The following is a 17,274-nucleotide window of genomic DNA, read 5'->3' as shown; positions in this document are numbered from 1 at the left end:
CTCCAAGCTCATTATATATAGGACCTTACAAGATTTTGCCCAGTATTACCACTATTCCTACATCACACGCACCAAAAAGTCTGTGTCAACACTCTCAAACACAATGTGGTCTTTACCAACTAACCTCATCCACAACGACTGATCTACATGAGTAGATCTTGTATAATATAATCTTGAATAAATCAATAAATACAATATATATAGCACAGCTATTTGTGTGTTATAAAGTAGTTCAAGCGCCTTTTGGTCCTGTACTGTATGTAAGGCAGTGATTTCATCCATCCAAATGTGTGGCAATCCAAACTCAGCCAAATCCCTCTCACTGGGCCGCCGTTCAAGTGATTCAGGGTTTATACTGCGTCTTCTGCGTAATCATACACGAGTCAGTTGTGTGGCGCAGGTTTAAATATGTTTAATAACACAGTGAGCTGCTCTGTCTCACATCTTGGCTTCACCAACAAAACACACACACACACACACACACACACCCACGAAGCTGTACATCCAGCCTTACACTCGGCTTGGTGGAAAAACAGCCTGCTTTAAAGAGCTCACAAACAAAGTAATTATGCTGAAGAGTCTGACACAGTTATTAAGACAAACTACTACTAAATAGCAGTCTTTACCCACAATCCCTCACTTACACTAGCCTACAAAACCAGGGCCCACCCAAAGCCGCCTTCAAATCACAAAATCACAGAGCAGGCCTATACTTTTACACGTCATAATGTTTCAGAAAGAGCAGGAGAGATGTGAGAAAATATGGGTGTGTTTAAACTCTTCAGCTTTGGTTCAATTAAACGCACCCTGGTTCGGCTGCTCTGTTAGTGCAACTCGTAGTGTAACGGCTAAAAAAAACAAGGTTCATGTGCTTGTTACATTCTATAGTATACATGTAGTCTGGTTTGTTTGAGTTTAGTGACTGATTACGCTAAAGGACTTTACTATGCCCTGATCTCATCATCTATGTGCTGTGACTTCCTATACTTGACAATTTATATCACAATCTAATAATTCATTTTAGGCAATGCTATACAATTCCGATATTTGATATGAACAGTATAAAACTGCTGCTTGTGGTGTACATCACAAAGAGAGCTTTTCAACCAAAATAACTTCTTTCCACCAAAAAGCTTATTGAACCAGGTCCGTTCAGGCTTATAAGAACCATGGTGCTTTTCAGTGAACCAGGCCACACGTTTCCACCTATTTTAGTTTTTAATTTTAGCACATCATACACCATTAACAGAGGTCGTGGTACAGCAGCGGTGCTCCTTTACAAACAGAAATGGCCACAGATGTCTTGATGATTCGCGCTAAGGAATCTGGTATTCTTTGGTTTCTGCTGCGAATGAACATTCCTGGTTTAGGAAGTTACTTTTGTTGGTGGAAAATTAGGTTTGCGAACCAGAATGGTGCTGGTTCCATGTTGGTGAAAAAGTGCCAACACAGACGTTGCCAGGCTATGGAACTTTTGGTGATCTGCCCTTTCTGCTCAGCTTGAATGCACTGAACTGGCAACAGCACCGGGCAACGAACATCCGGCAGTGACAGATACATTAAAAAAAAAAAAAAAAAACTTTTCCTTTATTATTTGTTTTTTTTATTTCTCTATTCATTAACACCATGTGACCTAAGGACTCTAATCTTGGAATATTTCCTGGACTAAAATATTTGAATTAGCTTAGCTGAGAAAAAGAATGAATAAACAGTTCAATGTCACTGTATTAGGAACAGAAACGTTAACATACAATAAATGACACCTTTATTTTCAAAGTTTGTCTGTGGTATATGAATTCAGTGTGGTCATCTCCCGCTGTGTAGGTTTGACACTGTGTAAACTGGTAAAGCAGCATTCATTAGCTAACTCATTCATTCCTCAGATAACTCTGAGCTAATAGCGCCTGCCAATCAGATTCCATTTCGGCAGATAACAAATATATACACAACATATCACAAACATATCACAAACAAATCTACATATTTAAAATAAAAGTGTTTTAAAATAAACTCATTTAAGCTCATTTTTAGCTATTTTTTAATTTCAGTTTTAAAGTCATAAAGTAACACTAGTCTCTGTGTAAGTTGTAAATGTGTATATTAGCAGCGCCATTGGCTGATATACATGTAAACTATTGGATATCAGCATTAGCCCAGAATTTCCACATTTTGCATTCATAGTAATTTGACATTGCACAGAACATTACACATCCTGCAACATGACTATTATTCGCATGTGTACACAGTGATATGGATGCTAAAACAATATACTGTGCAGCCTTAACACAAACCATCCTAAAGCCCTGCACAGCAGAAAAAAAACTGTTCACACTGTTAGCGCACTGAAAAAAGCTATCTGGCACCATTAAGTCCAATCTTTACAAGCTATTAGGTCCAATCAGTGAGAGCAACAAATGGATCAAACAAGCAGCCATTAAAGATTTTAAAAGCCAGTGTCCACATAAACACGTCATTAAGGTGACGGGTCTAAAAACGCTCATTCAAATGCCGGAATGCACGAACAAAGAGAGACCTATTCAGGCCACAAATCACACATTTCACACTTTCTAGGACGTTTAGTGGTGAACAGTTTCACCCTCTGGAGCCAAAACATCCTGCCCTGTGCTGCCAGATGCTAGTGATGCTGTAGTGAAAGCAAGACATGCTGTATTTTACCATCCTGCCAGGGCTGCCAGAAATGACTCACTTTTAAAAGGTGGAGGGTGATCTCTGCTATGTATACAGTGTAATGTTCACAGTGCACAGTACTTGCAAAAGTATTTGACTTATTTATCAGTCACCAGATTAGACATACACTGCTATTTTATTTTCCGGTGTATCGGTTTGATTCACTTGGGTGTGAGTAGTTGGGGCGTGATTTGTGTGAATCATTTTGAAAGGTCTGAATAAAAGGTGTGCAATATATAAAATATCATACGCATAAAGGTGTGCCATATCGTATCGTACATGATAATATCGCCATCATTTTTGAATATTGTGAACGATATTATACCCTGAAATTCATTATTATTATTATCATTAACATTACATTCTGAATCATTGACTTCTGTTACAAATATGCTAAAATTCTGGATTTTTTTTAAATATCTCAGTTAAAGGTGTGCAATATCATATCTTAAACAATAATAGAATGTAAGTTTTGTTTTGTTGCAGTAGTGTATTTTTTTTTTTTTTTGTCATATCGCCAAGAGTATTGTTATCGCAATAAAACCATGAAATATCGTGATATTATTTTAGGGCCATATTGCCCACCCCTACATACGCAATGATTTCCTCATAATTTTTGATGCAATTAAAAAAAGTCCATAGTCCATAGTGATAACAGACTAATTCTGCCTTGTAAACAATCCATGTTGAATTTGTTTGCTTTTTACTGTAAAGTTTTAAGGTTTTTTTTTTTTTAGCTGAACTAATAAAATTGTTACCTCTTATCAATGAAGCTTAGTGGAATGACCCAGTCCTTGCAACAAAGTTAGTCAGTCAGTCAATCAGTCAGTCTTTAAGAAGAGATAGTATATTCTAGCCCAGTCTAGTAGACAGACCAGCAAAAATGCTCCATTCTCCTTTATGATGCTGCAGTGAAATATCACAGTACAGCTCAGTAAGATCCCAGGTCAGTATGTACACAGAAAGTAAAAAGGAAAAGAACCCAGTGTTGAGTGTCTTTTTACATAAGAAAGTAAAATAAGATTTTATCTGGTTACATTAGGGACGCATTTCAATGATATGTGTAAACAACATCAAGTCAACGTAGATCCAGACATTATTTGGATGCATAATATCATTTGTAAACAGGCTCTATAAGGTACAGTAAATCAGCATCACATCATCGGTAAAATTAACTACTTTTCCTTTTCCTGTAAAGTTGCTGTTTCTGAGATAGAACAATGCTGCTGACTAGATATTTCTGGTTTGTGGGTTACTCTCAGTCTAGCAATGACAATGAGGTGTTTAAAACTCCAGCAGCACTGCTGTGTCTGATCCACAGGGCCACTGCAGTGCTGAGAATTTTTTTGATCCACCACCCAAATAATAGCTGCTAGTTACTGTGAAAATCCCTGAAATATCATGATAATAAGATATTTATATTTTAGGGTGATATATAGGGCCACTCCTAATTGAGACATTACTTAACCACATAATAATGTTTATTACTGAGGTAAGTACTGTTATTTGTAAACCTTAGTGTTACCTAGAGTGTTTAGAGTTTGGTGTATTCTAATAGAAGATTACAGAGACTTTTAACATTCACTTACTTATAAACGGTAAGAAAATGTAGAAAATATTGTATGTATTTAGACTGTCAGAATGTTTATCAATTACATTTCATGTTTTTATTACTTCTTTTTTTATTATTTAAAACTCTGTGTGGCTGAAAAGGGCTTGGCGATATGGCAACATTTATAATTTACAGCTCTGGAACAAATGTGAGACCATTTAAAAATGATGGGTTTCTTTGATATTACCAAATTGAAAACCTCTGGAAAATAATCAAGAGGAAGATGGATGATCACAAGCCATCAAACCAAGTTGAAATGCTTAATTTTTTGCACCAGGAGTAAAGGCATAAAGTTATCCAAAAGCAGTGTGTAAGACTGTTGGAGGAGAACCACTGTGCCACTGTGTTTAAAGACCAGGGTTATTCCACCAAATATTGATTTTTGAACTCTTATAACTTTAACAAATATGAACTGGCTTTCTTTTTTTATTTTTTGAGATCTGAAAGCTCTGCATCTTTTTCGTGAATTTGACCATTTCTCATTTTCTGCAAATAAACACAGAAAAAAAAAAAAAAATATATATATATATATATATATATATATATATATATATATATATATATATATAGACTGAGAATGAAAATAACCCACCAACCAGAAATATGTAGTCAGCAGCATTGTTTTATCGTTTTATCTCAGAAGCAGCAACTTAAAAGGAAATGGTGGTTTATTTTAACGATGATGTGATGTGATTTACCTTATAGAGCCTGTTTGCACCTGATATTATGCATCTAAATAATGTCTGAATTTACGTTGACTTGATGTTGTTTACACATATCACTGAAATGCGTCCCTAATGTAACCAGATATAATCTTATTTTACTTTCTTATGTCAACACTGGTTTCTGTGTACATACTGACCTGGGAATTACTGAGCTGTACTGTGATATTTCATATATATATATATATATATATATATATATATATATATATATACATTTTAGTTGTTCCTACCACTGGTGTACATAATCAAGCATTGATAAAGCTGGATGATATAGTACAGATTATTATTATCACAATACGTAAAGACAATTTCATAGTGTACCAGACAAAATACAGTAGAAGCTGATTGTGCTATTCAAATACTCTCTTTTGAATAGTACAGTGATTCTTATCAAATTTTTGCTGCACATCATCAATTAAAAATTATTTGTACAATCTCTGTAATGAAATGTATAGTTTGGTCAGTGTTCTTTAAGTACTGATATTATCCTTGATATGCTTATTGATTATATGATACAATATTGCTATATTGTCCAGATCCAGGTTTAAAAGACTAATGCCAACCATATACAATGGGTTGCTTTGCTAAACAGGCATTAAACCTAGACTAGGACTAAATTCTCCCTTTAACTTCAGTAGTTTGCTAGTTAGCTAAGCTATGTTCAATGTTTACAAACATAATTCATATCACCCATATTTTTAAATAGCAGTAAAAAGCTGATTCTGGTTATTATCTTGGTTATTTCAATAGGAGGTTAGGATGTGGGTATTACGGAGTTTCTAAACTCCAAATGTGAGTCAGTGTAATTCAGTAACTGCCTCGTTAAACTCCAACATTCAGAAAAACAACACGCCCCAGTGTTACACAGCCTGACCACCACACTGACCATGGTCAGGATTTGGGCAGAAAAACAGGAACAATTATAAGAATATGATGTTTTAACAAAAACATACAACATGTCCCTACTGCTTTAGTTAAACTCACTATGTTGACATTTTAAAAGAAACACAAATAAATACCCCAGAGTTTCACAACAGCCTCGAAAACATTCATATAACACCAGTAGGTTAACTAACCTAATCTAACTACCACCATAACAGAAAGCAGAACCCGTTACACCACCTAACCCCCACCCCCATAACCCCAAACCGGCAACAGGACCCTCTTGTTCCCGCTCTTAGGTTCCAGAAGTCCGTGTTTAATCTCTGAATCTGCCCCCGAGATCCACACAGCCTCACCTGGATCAGATCAGCAGTCCGGACCGCCACTCTCCGCCTCTTTAAACCCGACACAGCTCCAGTCTGCACAGGTAAAATCCTCAGAACACCGCGGGGAGGCTTGATATATCTGTAATAATATAATATAAACTTTAATTTTGTTTTTTTATCCGAGTTAGAGGAGAAAATAAACAGCAGCCGCGACCTTTCTCTGCTCTCAGCCCGAGTGAGTACACGGAATGCCGGGATCGCTGGAGGACTGGGATCCGCGGTCACTGCAGCACAGCCGCCCCCCAGCGGCGGGGCACAGCACTGCGGGAAAACGCACGCGCATGCACGCGCACACAAACATTTATAGGAGACCACTTCAGAATGATCCGTTTCTCTATTTTTAGTATAATTTTAATTAAGAAGACATTTTTTAATTAATTTGTTTTATTGAGGATATGACAATACAGCTATTGAATAACACAAAACCCCAGCAAAAATGACAATGAATAGAAAATTAAATATCCTAAAAAGTACCAGACCCCACAAATTTGTTTTAAACCCACATCAAAAATCAACCCAGCATTATCTCACACACACACAGAGGAGAGAAAACTAAATTTACTTTCAATTAATAAGTTAATTATTTGCAAATATAAAGGACCAAACAAAAGGGAAGCCATTCAAGAATTAAAACAAGTAAATATATTTGTTATTTTATTCTACTACTGACCCATTCTCCCAAATTCCAAAAAAAGAATCATAATTTAGAGCATTTATTTGCAGACAATGAGAAATGGTCAAAATAATGAAAAAAAAATGCAGTGCTTTCAAATGTCAAATAAAGTTCATATTCATTTGGAAACAACAATACAGATGTTTTAAGAGTTTAGGATCAATATTTGGTGGAATAACCTTGAATTTCAATCATGCAAATTGGCATGCTCTTCACTAGTCTTTCACACTGCTTTTGGGTGACCTTATAGCCATGCCTTGCAAAAAAATATCACAGTTCAGCTTTGTTTGATGGCTTCTGACCAAACATTTTTTTCTTGATTTCATCCCAAAGGTTTTCAGTTGGGTTGTCATTAGTTTATAGAATAAACAACAACAATGTTCATTTTATTCAAGCATATTCCTTTACGTAGTAATTCTAATAATTCTATTGGGTTCATTTCTGTTTGTGTTGAAAGTCTCCGTAAGTTTTTTTTGGTATAGGAGTAGTATATTACAGATCCTTTGCATTCTTGAATTCATTTTGATTGACACCCTAAAAGCAATAAAAATAAAATTAATTCTAATACATTTATATACATCTTAAGCATTTGTATTTTTTATTTAGGTTCGTATTTGAATTAGTTTGTAATGTAAATAATTCATATTAAATATTTACATTTCTTATAAGTGTGCTTTCAACTTACAAGGGCTTAGATTTTGTAAATATATTAAATATTTACATGCTTTGTATGTATTTTGTTTTTATATTTACATTTGTAATGTAAATAGTACTTTTTCATACTAACATTTTCTGCATTTTCAGCTTTTCAACTAGAGTTTTGTGTATTTCAGTAATAGATTACAGGGACTTAACATCATTAACATATTTAAAAATAGTAACCTGTAGAAAATAAAATGTATGTAAAATACATGTAAAAAAGTTTCACACTTCTAAATACCTGGTTAAATGAACCAGCACCTTTTTGGTTCTGAGGACATTTGACCTATTAATTATTCATGTCCAACTTCTGGTAATAATAAAAGGCGTTGATTTTACTGAAATGAAGAATGAAGAAAAAGGAAAAATCACACTGCAAGCATTGACTATAAAACATGTTTACTTTTATTGCTCAGAGAATACAGCTTACAGCTCCTGCAAAGGCATGTGAACACGCACCTCAACGAAAACTTACCAGTCACCACCAGATAAGAATTAAACACGCATTCACAATGCAACTTCTATACATCGCACCAGAAAACAAATCTGCTCATACATCAAAAACGCTTCAGAACGTGAGAGTTGCCGTTAATACGCTGACACGGTCTGCACCGGAGCAGAGCAGGGCTTCTGCAGAGAGTAAAACTGTCAGGAGATTCTGCATGACCATCTGCCTTCAACTCTACACAGGTGACAGGTGACCATCTGCCTTCAACTCTATCTTTGGTACTAAAGAGACAGATATTATATTCTGTAATCAATCTGTAATCGTTTTCATCTCAATACTGTTCGGAACACAGGCCAGACAAAAGCTGCATCCTACGTACACTGTATTCTGCACCTCATTTAAACTAAAACGAAACAATAAGAAACATCCTACATTACAGTTTTTTCTTCCAAAATCAGCACTCTGCCTAATAAACACAGAGCAAGGACAGGAGAGGAACCATTACTGTAAAAATCACTTTGCCAAAAAGGGGGAAAAAAGAAAACATGAATTTATTTTTTAACTATTTTACAAAAACTGAGAAAAATGAGAGCAAGAAATTGAAAAATCCAAAAGTCAAATAAAACAGGACTCCCACGAGCTTCAATACTCTCAATACTCTCTCCTGCACAGAACCAAGAATAATTAAACATAACGAATCTCATGCCACTAACACATCATAATGACTCGGTGTCCCAAAAAGTACAATTTACATACAATAGTAATATGGCGCCTTAAAAAAGGGGGTTATTTTCAGCTTTCTGAACAAGGGGTGAAAAAAGGAAATTTCGTGGAGGGGTAAACCCCCCTGAGATGCCTTTTTGAAAACTAGAAAAAGAGGAAAATAAATGAAGTCAAACCCTAGTTATGACATATTAAGGGGTGGGGCAAATATGACAGACTTCCCAGGGTAGTTCTTTAAAATGTCAATAACAGAACTGGTACCAAGCTGAAAGAGAGAAAGAACAAAAGAGGAAAAAAAAGAAAGGAGGAACACAGAGAAAACATCTGTCAGTGGGATCACATGTCGTCCTCTTCATCTTCATCCTGCGAGGACCCGGCCTGTTGACCTGCGCTGGCTGAAGCTGCTGCCGCTGCAGCTAACTGCGCCTGTTGTGCTGCTTGCTGCATCTGCAGCCACTCCTGCTGCGCTAGCTCTGCCTGCTGCTGCCGAGCCTGCAAGAAATTACATTACATTTTTTAAATTATTAGTTTACATGCTTACAGTTTGATGACATAGTGGTTTAATTAGTATAAACGTGTGTAATGTGACGTTTTTTTTTCTTTTTTCAAACATCTGTGTGAATTATAGTGAATTGGACCCCTGTATAATGGTGCATATAGTGAATCACCAAGTTCTTGCCAATACAAACCAACCTGAATGCAAAACAGACCTTCTGTACCAATGTCAAAACAGCCACTTATTATAATATAAAAGGGATTTCTAAATGGGTTCCCCCTCTCTGTGGAGATCTGAACATGCACAGTAGCCATAACAAACCAAAAAAATCAAGTTTTTTGTTCTTAATAGAATAAAATGCTACAAACTGTTCATGAGGTTTTTATCAGATTTTATCAGTGATGTAAAGGATGTTTGTGAAATAGTAACCCGACCATTAGTTTTCAGTATTTTGGTCTCTACCAATCCTCTACAGATGGTCTAGTATAACTGGAAAGAACTGACACTTTATGTCGCAAAGATGGTGGCCTACAAGAACTTGCCTATAAAGGTGCAATCTAATTAGTAGCCAGACAAATGTTATACGTGCAGGACTAGTATTTGCTTTTTGTCTCAGCAAAAAATGAAATTCATTTTCTAATCCAAACATCATTTTAAAACATTCTGGCTTAATTTCTATTGGATACAAGGAAATGGAACCATGTTGTGCCATGTTTAAACAGTTCTTCACCTCTCTAAGCCTACAGACAAAGTCATTCACCAAGTCTTCACCTTGGCGAAAAGCTCTTGCTGCTGACGGAGCAGCTCCTCCTCAGGGATGCCGAGGTTTTCCAGACGTGAGCTTGCCTTCCTCCGCTTCAGAGCCACTGTTTTACATTCCTGCAACACGTCCTTCACTTCTGCTATGTAGGACCCGAAGCCGAGGCTTTCAAGTGCTGAAAGACAGAAACAGAACAGATCAGTAAAAATACTGTTCTCTTGGCATGACCAATGAACACTAAAATAGTGCGGTCTGGTTCCCACCACAATTTTCACCTCACAGTTGGGTAGAGAGAAGGCACAATGGAAAACAGCTTAATTTACGAGGGGTACAACCAAGACTGCATTTATTCTAGCAATACTCCTAAACAGAGAGATAGATCTGACAGGTGCAGCCAAAAAGTGGTGTTTGTTCATGGAAATGAGCATAACTCAAGAACCACGTCTGCACTTACCCTCTCCTTGAATTTAATAATATCTAACACATACCATTCGGGTGAGAAGTGACTGAAAATAATGAAATATAAAGCACAATGTATGAGTTTGTAATGCCTGCAATCCAGCCCTGGGTTATATGAAACTTGAAAATACTGCAAGCAGTCTGGACTTCTTTATAACAGCTTCAATATGGGCAGAATCAGTGATGATTTTGGCTGCAGAAAGACGAGCTGGATCAATGATCCCAAATAGAGCTGGATTTCTATTCATTTTCAATATTTTTCACACATGAAACCCAAGTGGCCAACACAAATTCAGTGGATTAAAGATAAATCCCAATATCTTCAGCTAAAGCTACCCTGGGGAAATAGAGGAGACTAGGAACGCACTGCATGCAAAAAGTAAGTCATGTCTAATCTCAGCCCTGCGGTAACATGTGTGCACTGCTTAATTAGCAGCAGGGGCTGTAAAAGACCTGGTTGACGACTAGAGACTAAAGGCGTTTTTCACACCTACAGTTGGTTTGCTCTAGTCAGAAAAAAGCTAACAAGTACTGAAGTGATTAACATCATTCCAGAGAACACAGTTCTACTGCTCCACAGATCTGCATAGTGGGGGCAGCGGGGGGGGACTACACAAGCTGTCCTTGTGCATTTGCACATCTGTAACAGCAATGGGTGCAACTTACACCTACATTATTCTGAGCATTGTCCCATGCAAATATACAGATTTATAAATACACCTTCCAGCAATGTCAGGCTGATAAGAATAATAATGGCACATTACATGAAAGTGTTATCACTGTGCTGGAGGGCTTATTTACTTTCTGCAATATCAGAATTGCATGACTTACTGCAGCCTAAGAAGTCACTTCGAGGCAGTTTAACACAGGAAAAGAAAAGACCACAAAACACCTGTGAGCAGCTTTAAGGGGAGGCACATTTCTCCTATTACAGCAAATAAGAGCAAATGACTGCAAAGGTAGACTCATAATACTGGATCCAATGTGATTATTGTTTGTTATCTTGGTAATATAATTTTATATACATACATTTGTGGGAAGATCTCGACTAGGGACTAACAAAACAGATTTTTAAAGGCAATTCTAAAACCAAACAATGCAAACCTTTTGCAAAAAGGTCAAATATATTTTCCTAGGTTTCAGTTTATTTTGCCACTTTTCCCCCCCAAGACAAAATGCATGAATTATATAGGCTAAAAACATTGTATTGAACAATGAATATTTTTACATCCCAGCAGACAATAAAAATAAAAAATAAATTAAGAAGTCCACATACAAAGAGTGCCTCACTCTAAGCTGGTTGCAATTTGATCACATCTTTTAATTACTTTAAATTAAAGATCAGAATAGATGATTTGGTCTTTTCACTTTTTGATCATTTTTAACCGAACAATTTTGAATATATTTCTTGTTGAATCCCTAGTCTTGACTCCAATAAAACAGCCAGAGAGACTATTGCAATAACTATACACATTAAAAATTACACTGTGCAAATATACTGTAAAGACCACAACACTCATGTGATAGACAATTCCAGGGAAAATAATACTTATGGGCTTCCATTGCATCATACATTTTTAGACTGAAATAAAATAGTAAGGGTGAGAGATTTTGCTGACCAAGGTACAAGCCAAGAAAAAAATTGATATATCTGGATCAACTGAACTACATCTTGGTTTGTTTGCAGTGTGAGAGTGTTTTCATGCATGACCAGAGTCTTAACCACAGTGGATGGTTTTGTTACAGTGTGTGCTGGATGTATTGGTTAGTTTTGGTTTCACACTGCAGTTCAGTGAGCATACTAAAGAGGTTCCGCCCTGTCGTCATCACATACAGTGTAGGAGCTGCATCTCTCTATACTTGACACTGATTGTTTTTGTAGAAGCATATGTGCCAGACAGTAATATGCTTTTAATTCGGCAAGTTGCCTTCACAGGTGTTGTGCTGAATTCGGCCCTCACACCAGAATCTGACTCCTATTAGTGAAAGGATGTTTTAAAGCAGAATCAGTGTAACAGTTTTTTGTTTAATTTTTGTTCACAATAAGGGTTGAGACAAAGTTACAGCAGACACAGGAACCACCAGTGCAATCCTTTTTACCTATACTGCTTTATTACGCACCTTCATATGAAGAAAAGACAGATTTTGGCACATCTTGAGGAGGGTTGGATTCTGACAGAGAGGCAGAACTCAACACAACACCGGTAAAGACAATTAAGAACATGCAGACATCCAGCGCATGCCCTTTCACAGACTAATCAATGTCAAGTAGAGGAAAACAACCCATGTAGATGAAAACAACAGGAAGTTGCAAAGTGCACCAAAGTGTTACTAAACTGCAGAGTGAAATCAAAACTAGATTAACAAAATATAAGTACCTCAATGTAACACACACACACATACATACATACTTTGAGCTGGACTTTCAGGTGTGGAAAAACCTTAAAAACCATGAACTGTCCAACAGAAATGCTCATAAAAACTATTTATATTGACTTCTAAGTGAAGATGAAGGGGGGAAAAAAGAATCCTTACATTATTTGTGCACTAGCACTTTTCTTCAACACATTCTGCTGTGCCTGATCTCTTGGCTAGCTATGTGGGCATGTTCGTGATGTTTTTAATTCAAAGGAAGCAACAGAAGCAGGCAATCATAAGTTTTTAAGTTTTAGCTTTTACATTTTTTAATCAACCTCATTGTAATCTATAGTTCTGTCAATACTTATTCAGCATCTCTTCTGTAGTAAAAAGGCGCCTGTTCTGTGTGTACTCCTTGTATGCCCTGCTGAACTTTTTCACCGTACGACGAGGCTGCGTTCAGCACAACGCAACCCACCACAGCATGCCGCGACTCTATCCATTGAAATTGGATAGGATGAGTCAAGTCCTAGTGGACACGTACAGTTGCCATCTGAGATAGCAAGCTTTCACATGGCAGCAGTAGCAGTTCAGTGGTGTCCTAAAGATGATGAGGGTTACAAAATTACACCCTCCATTGTTGAGCTACACCACCTTCAGAGCCTCCAGGCACATCTTCTGTAGACCAGGCTCATCAACTACACACCATCTGTCACCATCTCTACTGGACCAATACCAAGCTATTGTTGACCTAAACCAGCTAGAGTGGGTTTCATCCAACAGGGGAACAAAGGGCAGTGATTGGGATGGGCCTTAAGTTAAAAAAAATAAATATATCTTTTTAATATTTTATTACAGTATGCTGTATTTTGATACAAAGACACTTTTAAAAGAGAATTCACAAATAAAAACATGAATGCAATAAGTTCTGATGAAAATCGGTTTTGCTGATTCCACTCAGGGGCGCGCACCTGTACTCAAAGGGAGTCAGATTCTGGCAGGAAGGCAGAATTCAGCACAACACCTGGAAAGGCAACTTGCAGAACTGACAATATTCTTCAAACCAATGAATATGTGCGTCAAGTAAAGGGAAATACAGCCAACGTAGGCAACGATTACAGGATGCAGTAAAGTTCTTTAATAAATTATTAAATTTACTAAACCAACTAAATGCAGTTAGAATCCAAAACTAACCAAATTAAACGTACCGTATACAGCGTGACAAAAACATGAACCTTGGCTCTGACTGGTCCAGACTTGGTCCAACAGCAGCAATAAACATTAGACATGCAGAAGCTCTCACCATTGATGACGTGTTCTGGAGAGATGGTCTTCTTCTCAGACTTGTTGCAGATCTCGTTGGCCTCAGAGGAGATGAGGTGGATAAACTCTGTGCAGCAGTTGACCACCAGCTCTCTGGCGTCGTTGGCCACTCGCACATTGGGCAGTGTCTCTTTGATCATCTTGTTGATCGCTGCCCTCGGGATGGTCAGGTCATCATCATTTCCCGACGAGGAGGCCATCATATGGCTATAATGCACAACATAAATTATTAGACATAGATATTTATTTGGCCATATCTTTTACTTGTTTGATATATTTAGGATATACAAATATTTCAATATTCCAATTGCAGTGTGTGAATACTAGGGGTAGGAATCACAGGGCATCTCACAATTCGAGAATATCACGACACGATGCCCACGTTAACAACTATATCCCAATACTTGATATATCACATGGCAATTTTCTGTAGCTAACCCTAGTTATATCAGTGGCATAAAACAGTTTCAAAGGACAACGATAATACAGTTTTCTGCAATTACTACTGGGACAATACAGAATCATTTAAAAGTTTGGACAAACCTCTCTCATTCAATGTTTTCCTTAATTTTTTTTTTTTTACATTGCAAATTTAATGCTGAAAGAGTTTTCTCAGCATCTTGAAGGAGTTCCTGGAGGTGCTGAACAATATTTGCTGCTTTTCCTTCATGCTGTGAAGCTCCAGCTCATCCCAGATCACCTCAGTTAATCAGGTTTAGATCACGGGATGTTGTGAAGGACAAACACTTTTTTTAACTGTTTACTACGTAATGTGTCCCTTAATTGTTTTTGTGCCTTTTGTGTATTAATTTATAACGCACAAAATTATATATTATTGAAAAAATAACAAAAAAACATTGAATGAGAAGGTGTGTCCAAATTGTGACTGGTACTGCAAAGCTACATCAGCCAGAAAAGTAGGCTATCGTGACAGACTTACTTGGAGCTGAAGCCAAGGATGCAGAGTGAGGGAGGAAAGGAGGAGACCTGCTGTGCTCTTGTGCACTCCTGTGTGCACTCCCGAGGGCACAACGGGGCTCTGGGCTTTACCTGGAGCTGCTGGAGCAGACAGTACAGGTACCGGAGGCTAAATGAAGGTGTGAGTAGTGAATGAAGTGAGCCAGCCGGCTCGACCAGAAGCTCCACTAGCTTTAGCAAAGCCTGAGTCCGTGTGGAGACAGCAGCTAATGCTAAGTTAGGTAGTAAACAAGGTGTAAAAACTATGTATCTACTTACTACTACTACAAACACACAGTGTAAGAGCCCAGTCGTGTGTTTTAGAGTTTAATAATGAGGGTTTTCGGTTCACTGGGGGAGGGCTGAGACTGCTGTGAGTCCTGCTCCCCCGCTTTTGTCTCGGGCTGTGTGTCTGAGCCCGGTTGGAAGTGAGCTCGGCTGGAGGCTCAGTGAGCCGCAGCAGCGCCGCAGCACCCGCTCAGCCCAACCGCCGCCATCCCTCAGCTCAGCCCAGCTCCAAAACACAGTGCCTCCCGAGCCTTTAACTCAAAACAGCCATGGTTTTAATCCCCCCCGCGGTCAGCCAGCTCCCGGACTCAGTCCCACAATGAAGGCTAAAGGATATCCGACCACCGGGCTTTCTCACTTCTTCCCCGCTCACCTCCACGCGCTCGCCCCCTAGCGCCCCGGCGTACCACCGGCGCGGAGAGAAGAAGAGGGGTCGAGTGGGCGTGTTCCAATCCGAGCGATATGTCAGGGCTAGTGCACTACGTAGTGTGTCAGCTGCTTTGAAGTCGTGTTCGGAGCATAGATATACATTGTGTATTTTTTTTGGCTCTTTTTGATTTGATCCTTTTTATACTTGAAGACGAGGTTGGGTAAGGAACTTCCCCTCAAAGTCCAAGATATATTGTATATTTCTGAGGAGAAATTTATTTGTGTACATTCAAATGTACACACATTTAAAAATGAAAAATGTCATAGATCCACAGATATTTTGAAGCTTTTCAATTTTATATTTTATATGAATCCTTTTCCCTTTTCTGTATGTTGTGCACAAAAAACAATATACAGTCTATGGTTCAAAGTGACATTAAGTTATTTTGATCACATCCGGGTGTGACTTATGTTCCAGCTATATGCATGCATGTATAAATATGTGTTCATGTTTACAGTTATTAAATAATTTCTAATGTCTATGTATTTCATAATTAATTATTAGTAGGTATTATGTGGGTGATTAGTAAGTGATATGACCCTAAAATTACATCACAAAAAAAATTGCGATAATACTTGGCATCTTATGTTAAAACATAAAACTTTCAAAATAAACTTCAGGAAGAATTCCTTTTAGTAGGAACAAAAATAATTTCGTTTTTTATTAAAACAGTACTTAAATGAACACAGGAGTTTGTATTACTGTGGATACAACTTTTGAAAAATAAAGAAACAGTAAATAGGTGTGTGTGTGTGTGTGTGTGTGTGTGTGTGTGTGTGTGTGTGTGTGGAGATCCGTTCCCCGGTTTATCAGTAAACGACTAGTGAACGCTAGAGGGAGCTTGAATAGAGCTAAATGGCTAAGAAATCAAAAGATGAACAATTTATAAACACCTTACCACATATTACTTTAATTGTAAAAGGTAAAATAAGGAATTTCCCCTAAAAAAGTAAAGAAAACTTGCCTGTATGTTTCCATTTTTCCTCACCAGGCGCCAGCATAACTGCTGCTGTGAGCTGACTGGTTGGTGAGCTAATGTTGAAATAACAGCCAGGGCACTGATTTTAAAGAAATTAGTAAGTAAAAGTCTTTTTTTTTGTGCTAATTATTTAAATTGTTTTGAAAATTAACTTCGATATAAAACTGTGATGAAAGAAATAGTAAAACACTAATGTTACAATATAAGGTAAATAGCGATACTAATAATAAAATTCCTATATACAAAATAAGTCGAACACTCAGTTGTTTTGCCACTTGTTTCAAATGTATGACAGTCATATTTTGGACTAGTTTAAGCTTCTAAAGGGCAGGTTTTAGATTGACTTTGGACTGGATATTTTGTTGGACCTGGCAACCCTGTTAGCAGT

The 17,274-nt window shown here is 37.5% G+C and overlaps 2 protein-coding genes across 3 annotated transcripts in view; both read right to left on the bottom strand.

Moving 5' to 3' along the window:
• gng12b (guanine nucleotide binding protein (G protein), gamma 12b) overlaps positions 1-6,510 on the bottom strand; it is a 79,496-nt gene extending 72,986 nt beyond the window's left edge. The window contains exons 1-2 of one of the 2 annotated variants that reach the window (XM_022675416.2): positions 6,448-6,510; positions 6,264-6,372 (exon numbers count right to left, since the gene is read on the bottom strand). The gene's annotated coding sequence lies outside the window, so the exon portion shown is untranslated. Of the gene's footprint in view, positions 1-6,263 lie in introns of both variants that reach the window. The other variant, XM_015606929.3, reaches the window with a different exon arrangement.
• Positions 6,511-8,047: 1,537 nt separating this feature from the next.
• dr1 (down-regulator of transcription 1) lies at positions 8,048-15,821 on the bottom strand. Its single transcript, XM_007253448.4, has 4 exons — positions 15,173-15,821; positions 14,213-14,439; positions 10,104-10,267; positions 8,048-9,328 (listed from the first exon to the last, which is right to left on the bottom strand). The coding sequence occupies exons 2-4, from the start codon at positions 14,433-14,435 to the stop codon at positions 9,173-9,175; spliced, it is 543 nt and encodes a 180-aa protein (XP_007253510.1). The 5' UTR covers positions 14,436-14,439; positions 15,173-15,821; the 3' UTR covers positions 8,048-9,172.
• Positions 15,822-17,274: the final 1,453 nt, after the last annotated feature.

This window comes from Astyanax mexicanus, chromosome 5 (assembly GCF_023375975.1).
Source record: "Astyanax mexicanus isolate ESR-SI-001 chromosome 5, AstMex3_surface, whole genome shotgun sequence".
NCBI lineage: Eukaryota > Metazoa > Chordata > Actinopteri > Characiformes > Acestrorhamphidae > Astyanax > Astyanax mexicanus.
Note: the sequence above shows the minus strand (reverse complement) of the source record. Positions and strands in the feature narration are given on the sequence as shown.